The sequence below is a fragment of the Drosophila santomea genome, chromosome 2L (genome assembly GCF_016746245.2).
Source record: "Drosophila santomea strain STO CAGO 1482 chromosome 2L, Prin_Dsan_1.1, whole genome shotgun sequence".
Taxonomy (NCBI): domain Eukaryota; kingdom Metazoa; phylum Arthropoda; class Insecta; order Diptera; family Drosophilidae; genus Drosophila; species Drosophila santomea.
In genome coordinates this window covers 3,582,449-3,590,755 of record NC_053016.2, presented here as the reverse complement: position 1 = coordinate 3,590,755, position 8,307 = coordinate 3,582,449, and the positions used below count along the sequence as shown (strand labels likewise).

General features: G+C 48.2%; 2 protein-coding genes across 2 annotated transcripts; one reads left to right on the top strand and one right to left on the bottom strand.

Moving 5' to 3' along the window:
* Positions 1-2,944: 2,944 nt before the first annotated feature.
* LOC120458494 (protein sister of odd and bowel) lies at positions 2,945-5,711 on the top strand. Its single transcript, XM_039646161.1, has 2 exons — positions 2,945-4,888; positions 5,027-5,711. The coding sequence occupies exons 1-2, from the start codon at positions 3,537-3,539 to the stop codon at positions 5,436-5,438; spliced, it is 1,764 nt and encodes a 587-aa protein (XP_039502095.1). The 5' UTR covers positions 2,945-3,536; the 3' UTR covers positions 5,439-5,711.
* A 1,501-nt stretch (positions 5,712-7,212) lies between these two features.
* Positions 7,213-7,738, bottom strand: LOC120458495. The gene is given in 2 exon segments (XM_039646162.2): positions 7,213-7,586; positions 7,588-7,738. Coding segments are annotated over 2 exon segments (321 nt in total). The 5' UTR covers positions 7,648-7,738; the 3' UTR covers positions 7,213-7,325.
* Between the last annotated feature and the right edge of the window lie 569 nt (positions 7,739-8,307).

The following is an 8,307-nucleotide window of genomic DNA, read 5'->3' as shown; positions in this document are numbered from 1 at the left end:
CTTGGACTTCCTGTGATTTCTTTAAGTGCATCCGGGATCGTTTGTCGGTGTCCCGTTGTTTCAGCTGGCTCTTGGAGTGAACCTGGCTGTGATCTTGCAGCTCCGTGTAGATTTGTACGACTTTTGCGACATTTTGTATGGGGCGATGGATCGATCTGATCCCTTCCCTGTTCCGCTCAGATCCGATCCTCACCTCTCTTCCATTTTTTTTTGCACTGATCCGGATCCCGTCCCGCTCCCATGTCGCCTGCTATGTACAACATCAAGTTTTATCGCTGATCGTGATCATGTAATTCCAGCCCACGCATGCGCACTCGGCGCTCGCTTCGAAGGAATCAAGTTTAGCGCATTCTTATTCGACTCGACTGAAGCTGAAGATGGAGTTGGAGTTGGATGTGGAGTTGGAGTTGGCGATGGAGATGGAGTTGGATGTGGAGACGGAGACTTCCACTTTGGCTGCGATGCGACTTCGACTTCGACTGGAACTGGGACCTTGTGACAGATGGCTGTGAGGCTTCGAGGCATTCCCTCGGATCGCCCAACCCAGCTGGGCCCAGGAAAGGAACCGAAAGGCAGGGCAAGGATAGGGCAGCCAGGAGCAGGAGGGACTGGTTTCTCCTTTTCCCTTGCACTGAAAAAAACATATTTTCTTTATAAGTAGCCAGTTGTGTCCTAAGAGGGCTTAGTTCAAAACCTTTAGTTCAATCCCTTTTCCACAGTGCAGCTAGCTTAAGCCTGTGCGATCTTTATGTAAACTGGTACTTGAAATTTGAAATCATGTACCATTTGCCTTGAGACTGACAACGATACTTGGGATTGGGGATTGGGGATTGGGGACCTGGCAGTGGAGCCCCGCAATCGATGATCGTGTCCCTGAAGAGGAGAACCTCCGACCGAGGCGGCACAGGAAACGAGCATTTAAAAGCGCGACTATCGAAATATAACGACATTAAGCCGGGGCTTTCATTTAAAGGAAGCTTGTGTCAATACGACGGAGTTTGCCTTGGAATGCGCGCAATCGCGATTGCAGCCTCTCTTTTGATGGCGCCGCCATTCAGGATGATCCAACTAGCGACCAGGCAGCCAGTCAACCAGCCATCCAGCCATCCAGCGAGGGATCAGCAACATCCTTGCGACGTTGGATGATCATCATCATCCGTAAGCCGGGCACTAAGCGACATAATTGCTACCGTGGGACTGAAGATCGCTGGAGTCTGGAGATTCGCGACTCGCGACTTTAGACGGCAGACTGCAGACTGAAGATTCCAGACTCCCGGATCATTAAATGCCGCGATCCTAATGCGCTCCAATCAAACACACACGAAACGAGCGTATGACATGTTTGTGCATTATTAATCACGATAATATCTGTATAAATGGTAGAAAACTGCGAGTCCCGGGCCAAATTGCAATTTAATGCAAAAATAAATTGCACTCCGGTGCTGGGGACTTGGCTCTTTCCTGCTGCATTTTTTTATGCGCTGCTTATTTTGTGGCCAACCAAGCAAGCGACCAACCAACCGGCAGCCGGAGAGCTGGCAGCTCCCATGATTATTGGTCATTTACTTGGGCCGTTTAGCGCATTAAGTCCGAGTTCCCCCCCACCGAATCCTCAAATCCTCTCGCCTCCTCCTCGTCTGGAGGCTTTGCATAAAGTATAAGGAAATAATTGACAGTTGAAAAGTCTCAGCTATGATTGCGGCTGTGATTCGAATTGTGATTGGGTTTGCTGTGCTAGCGTATTTTTTGGATTCTTCTGCCAGCATTCTTCTCTCGCTCTTTCTTCTGCCATACGGCGATTGCAATTCTGCGGAGATGAGATGGCGTGCGAGGAGAATCATTTCAATCAACTGGCTGCGCTTGGGGCTGAAGAAATCAACGCGTTGACTAATGGCCACAATTTGCAAGTGCTAGCAGGTTGCTGCACTTGGAAAAATATCAACTACTGCATAGGGATTTTAAGTGTAATAATTTCTAGGAAACCCTCTCAAGGTGTTTCAAACCGATGCCTTTTAAGATCGTTAATATTTAATAGATTAAGCCTTTGTTCCATATTTCTTACTAGGAACTCCACGGTATCCTTAGATGTCCAGAAAACAGCTGGCTTACGATTCCTTATCAGGCGATCGCAATCCTTTTATGCCCGCCGATCACGTTTGATTTTAGGGAATTAAGGGATGTTCTTTAACAGATTTCTTAACTCGTGTTTGATAGGATAGATCATAAAACACTGATCTATGCCATATTTTTTAGACAGAGTAATAATTGATTAGTTTAACATACATAGTTATACAAATAGCTATAAGGTGCGATTTCTTCTTATTGGCAAGTTCATAATTCCGGTTACAGCTGTTACTTGTGCCTAAATCTATATATGTATATAAACCCTATAAATATCCGTCAAAATTCTGCAGTTTCCAAGGTTAAAAGTACTTGGCAAAGCTTGCGAAATTTCCTAGAAGAATCATAAACAACTACTTGCAAAAATTATATAAATAAGCGAATATAATCAAACCAGAGGGAGCTGGCACGATGGGCGAGAAGGAGATGGCACGACCAGGAAGGAAAGAGAGGGCGGGCAAAACACCCACTCAAAATCAAAATCAAAATCAGGCATATTAACCGCAGAAACCGGTTCTCTCTTTCTCACCTTGCACGCGCTCTCGCTCTACCTGCGATTTAAGTGCGTGCGTGTGTGTGTGTGGGTGAGAGCGGGAGTAAAGGTGCTCAAAATACACAGACAAAACGAGTTTGCACCTGGCCAACCTGAATTTCTCCAGCTCTCCGCTCGCTCTTTTTGCGGGCGATCTTGTGGGCCACGCTCTCATCCGCTCTCACAGGGAGCGATCGCCAATGGCGAGAGAGATGTGGCGATCAACAAGTGAGCGCAGGTCCGCGATATGTCCGCAGAGCAATGGACTTTTAGTTATTCCGTGATCTTTTACCAATATTGTGTGCAGCGACGGCTGATCGACGTCAAGGGAAGAAGAAGAACTGGCAGAATCAGAGAAAATAAACAATATTATATATACGTGTACATATGTATATACCTAGCTCAACACGTGTGTGGGTGTGTGTGCATGTGTTTCTGTGTGGCTTAAGACCGGAAGTTGGATTAAACGGAAGTTAACTAATAGTAACAGAAGATCATTTTAAAGATCACTGGTTCCCAAATTGTTCGCGTGTGCCAGCCAGCAGAACTACCATATTATTTCGGTTGAAAAAATCGAAAATAAACGAAAAAAGTCGAAAAAGCGTGCCTGCCAATTTGAGTTAACTTGGCTGAGACTGCACTTTGTTGTTTTGCGTTTTTGGCCAGACGTCAAATTCGATTTTTATGACTTTTGAAAGCGTGACTAAGACGTGATTTATGATGGCGTGTGGTTTTTAATATTCATGTGGACGCGCTCCGAACCTCTCAACCTGCGTAGGTGCGCCAAACAATAAAAAACACAAAAAAATCACCACGGCAACATCGCAGCCCCGAGGCTTTATCCCGATATCCAGCTGAGTGTGTGCGTGGATTCGACTTTTTTATGGAGGCAGTTAAGCATTTGAGTGCCGCTGCTGCTGCAGCAGCTGCAGCTGCAACTTGCAGCGATTTGCCGGCCAAGGCAGCAGCCTCGCCGGCAGCCACCAGCGATATAGCCGAGTCGCTTGGCGATCTCAAGGCGGGCGCAACAACAGCAGCAGCTTCAGCCAGCAGCGCAGCAACATCGAAGCACCACAGCAACAGCAACAGCAGCCACAAGCCCAGTGTTGCAGCAACACCCACAGCAGCGCACAAGAAAAGCGAGAGTTGCAACGGCAACGGTAACGGCAGCAAGTGCAACGCTGCAACATCGCCGCTTGGCAGTAAGACCAGCAACGCAGCCATGGCAGCTGCAACAGCAACGGCTGCTGCAGCAACCAACGATCTTGCAGCGGCTGCTGCGGTCGTTCTTTCGCTGCAAGGAACCATGGTCAGCAGTCTGCAGCAGGCCGCTTTGCTGCCGGCCAATTCGGCGGCAGCAGCAGCCCTGAATCTCCAGGCACTGGAATCCTATTTGGCGCTCCAGCGATTGACCGGGAAATCGGATGTGTTCCGCTTTTCCAACAGCAACAACAGCAGCAGCAACAGCAACAACGCCACCACCTGCAACAGCAGCAGCAGCGAAGCGGAGAACAATGCCTTGCCCTCGCTAATCGATATAGCCAATATAGAGCTGAAGTCGAGCTGCTCCTCCAGCTCCTCGGGAGAACCGCCCTTGACGGCAGCAACAGCATCAGCTGCTGCCACATCCTCGCCCAGCAGCAGCAGCAGCGCCTCCACCAGCACACCAGCCACCTCCAAGTGTCTGCCTCTGCCCTCGATTGGCACCGTTAGTGCTGCTGCTGCAGTGGCGGCTGCTGCGGCTGCTGCAGCAGCTGCTGCCAACCAACAGGCGGCACTGGACTGCGCCACAGCCGCCGAACTGGCAGCAGAATGCGACTTACCCTTGCTCGATGGCGAGGATGCCCTGTCCTTCGAGGCGGGCGACCTGGACAGCAGCTATGGCAGCTTCATGTTCAATGCCTCGGCCTTTGGCCAGTCGGAAGCGGACTCGGCTCTGCACTCGCTGCAGGCCACCATGTACCAGGACAAGATGAGTGTCATTTCGGGTGCGGCTGGCTGCGGTGTGGGTGCAGGTGCAGGTGCGGTGGGCGGGCTGGAGGAGGCGGGCAGCTCGGCGGCGGCAGCGGCTGCCCAGCGGTCCAAGAAGCAGTTCATCTGCAAGTTCTGCAACCGGCAGTTCACCAAGTCCTACAATCTGCTCATCCACGAAAGAACGCACACGGACGAGAGGCCCTACTCCTGCGACATTTGCGGCAAGGCCTTCAGGAGGCAGGATCATCTAAGGGATCATAGGTAGGTCGGGCATTATCTTATATATAGGGAATAAGCCACTTCTTTGTAGAATGAGGGGGCAGCTTTGAAGGTTCTTTTGAGAGATAGTAGAATCCCAATATTTCATTTAGACTTCCAAATCATTCTTGTAACCCGCAGATACATCCACTCCAAGGAGAAGCCCTTCAAGTGCGCAGAGTGCGGCAAGGGATTCTGCCAGTCGCGCACGCTGGCTGTCCACAAGATCCTGCACATGGAGGAGTCGCCGCACAAGTGTCCGGTGTGCAACCGCTCCTTCAACCAGCGTTCCAATCTGAAGACCCACCTGCTCACCCACACCGACATCAAGCCGTACAACTGCGCCTCCTGCGGCAAGGTCTTCCGGCGGAACTGCGACTTGCGGCGCCACAGCCTGACGCATAACCTGGCCGCCGGCGTGGGCGGTGTGGTGGGTGGCAACCTAAGTGATCTGTTTGGCTCCGGCTCCAGTTCCAGCTCGGAATTGGGCTTGCCCACGGGCTCCTCCAGTACTGCCGCATCCTCCAGAGATTTGGTGGCCGTCAGCGATTGATCTTCCTCAGCTGATTGCTCACTCTTTGATACCCATACCCACTCAATAAATGAAAATCTCAATTGCAGCTCTCATGAATACGAATCCCTCCATTTCGTAATCGTAATCTTAGTACGACTAAACAGCATTTAGTTTAGTGTAAGTTTAGTCTTAGTTAATTCGGTTTAAGCCTTGGATACTTGTGACGTAAGCTTAGCAGGAAAGTTTGACTTTGCGTAAATTAACTATAGATATTAAGTTAAATTGTGGACTCTTAATTTACGATCGAATAAAAGACAATAGCTTAAAGGAAATTATGCACATGGCTTTTTATTGCTGAACTTGTTTTATGGATTTAATGCAATCTTAAGTCTCAAAAAACAGGAAATCAAGAAAATCAATATTATAGTCATTTACCAAAGGTACGGAGTTTCCTTTTTCAGTTCCAGATCCAACACTTGAATATTTCCAGAATTTTCTAAAAAGTTTTTCTCACCCTTTCTACCTTTTAGCATTCCTCCACTTCGATTCCACTCTTGTACTTACACTATTTACACACTTGTAGAGAACTAAAATCAAATATTTGTACCGATGTTTATCGTTCGAGTGCCAACAAGGGCAATTAATGTAGCATTAAGGTGCACACCTTCAAACACCACTTCCCAACAAGCCTTTGACAACAAACAAGATCGACAATAGTGTGGCTAAAACAAAGAAATACCCACATATTCCCACCACTTCCTCCACTGGCTGCTCCACATTTCTAGTCAAATAATGTCGTACAAATTGTACAAGCCGTTGGACAAGTGGAGCAGGCGCTATCTCATCGATCGCAAGGACCACCCACAAGAGCATGATATATAGATAGATAGAGAGATATTGGGCCACCCCATTTCCCACACAGAAACATCCAGATAATTCCGGGCGTGTCCGCTGAAAGAGCTCGAAAGAGATTTTATAGCGAAAAGTGGGCTGTCCATTCCAGAACGAGGGTGGAGCTCCAGCACCAGCTCCACCACCAGCAAACAGCTCTTGCTCCAGCTGCAGAGTGCCACAAAGTTTACAATTTTTATTATCGACTACAAAAAGATGCGGCCATAACGACACAACACACATACAGTGCAGTTCAAAAGCGAATGCCGACCGGGTTTCCTTCCATGGCCATCACACCCCTTTACCCTTACCCCCTTCTCAACTCTGACTTCCCGAAAAGATCGCCGCGTTTGTCAATCGTTAAACGGATCAATGTAAAGCCGCCTGCAATGTTGTCTTTATGGAGTCCCCACTGTTGCTGTTGCTGTTGCTGTTGCTGTTGCATTTCCTGTGCTTCAGCTGCACCAAAACCAAACCAATTACAACGATCAAACAACAATTATGGATGAGTCCGAGTTCTGCGTCCCAGTTTGGGTCCCATTCTTGACCAGATCTCGGATGGCTCTGTGCTGGTTTGTTTGCCGTGGCCAGCCGGCTCCTCTGCCCCATCCCCACTCCCCTCTCCTCCCTACCCACTCTACACTCCTCCTCCCCGGGTGGTTAAACATTTTAAACACGACCTGCTTGCTGCTCTCTGCAAATATTTGCGCGGATATTGTTCTATTCAATGGAACAAGCGTGCAAGCGACACTGAGAGAAATTCTTTAAAGCTACTAGCATTTGGATAGATGATTCAGCTGCTGTAGCTTGACATATAAATATCCAAAGTGGAATGTAAATATTTTTTAAAAGTATTATCTTCATATTTCCAAGCAGTTTTGAATGATACTATCACCAGATTCGAGAGTATATATTTTCCGGATGCATTCACTTACTTTCAAAGTACAAAAGGGATTATGGTCTGTAATAATTATGCAACGAGCTGAGTTGCAGCTTTTTCTCTGAGTGCACTGGCATCTCCCATTAGTCCAGGCTCTAAACAGCCTCCAAAGACTGAGAAACGCCGAGAATGGAGCGTCTCTGCGAATTGCCAGCAATTTCACACTTTATGCGCGACGGCTTCATTTCCACAGAGTGCCGCCCCTCCCCTCCGCTTTGGGAGTAGCCCAGAGCCCCAGGCCATGTCGTGGTATCCAGCTCATCCTCCGGCCAAGAGTTGGGCATTCTTCCCGAGCGGCGCGTGCGGGAAGAGCGGATGTTTGAACGCTTTCGAAGTTTACGAACGTCGCTCCAAACCGTTGAGCTCCAAAGCGTTGGAGCTGTTGGACCGTATTGATGGGAAAATTATGAAATTCATTGTTTGTGTTTGACTAATAATTATGACAGCAAACGCATTGTCGTCATAAACGCGAGGGGACAGCCCCGAAAAGGTGGGGCGGCGGATGCGGAAGGGGCGGGAGCGCACTAAATTCGCTTTGAGGTTTCCGCACCGCCCCAGACAAAAAAAAAAAAAAAAAGAGACAAAAAAAAAAGAAATGAAAGGGGAAACAACTCTGACTAACTCTAATAAGCCCATCAACGGCAAACGACAACGCGGCAACATTCCACCTTCGATCTGCAACACTTACAGCAAAAAGCGACAACGAAACATTACACCGAAAGAAATGCGGAGTAATAACTAAAGTACGATATAAACGGACCAAACTTTAAACGAAAGGTTTCAAATGAATATGCGAGTATTTACTAAGTAAGCTAATAGCTTATGTCATGTACAGCATGTAATCCGAATCTTACAATAGTTAATTTTCTTTCGGTGTAGCAACAACAGCAACCAACAATGTTGTTGTCTAGTGTTCGAGGCGTGGCCGTTGGAAGATTCTTTGAAGTTGGCTATTGCTTTTGGTCAAGGTGTTGTTGTCTTCCTGGGGCTTTGGAGATGCAGTGGGGGCACGATGATGTGGATGGTGCCGATGATGATGATGATGGCCAAGTTGAGAGGAAGGGAAACATTTTGGTG

Excerpts from the sequence above, each read along its gene's own strand:
- LOC120458494 (XM_039646161.1), top strand. The coding sequence starts at position 3,537 with ATGGAGGCAGTTAAGCATTTGAGTGCCGCTGCTGCTGCAGCAGCTGCA. Across the intron at positions 4,889-5,026 it reads GATCATCTAAGGGATCATAG|ATACATCCACTCCAAGGAGA; the intron begins GTAGGTCGGGCA and ends TGTAACCCGCAG.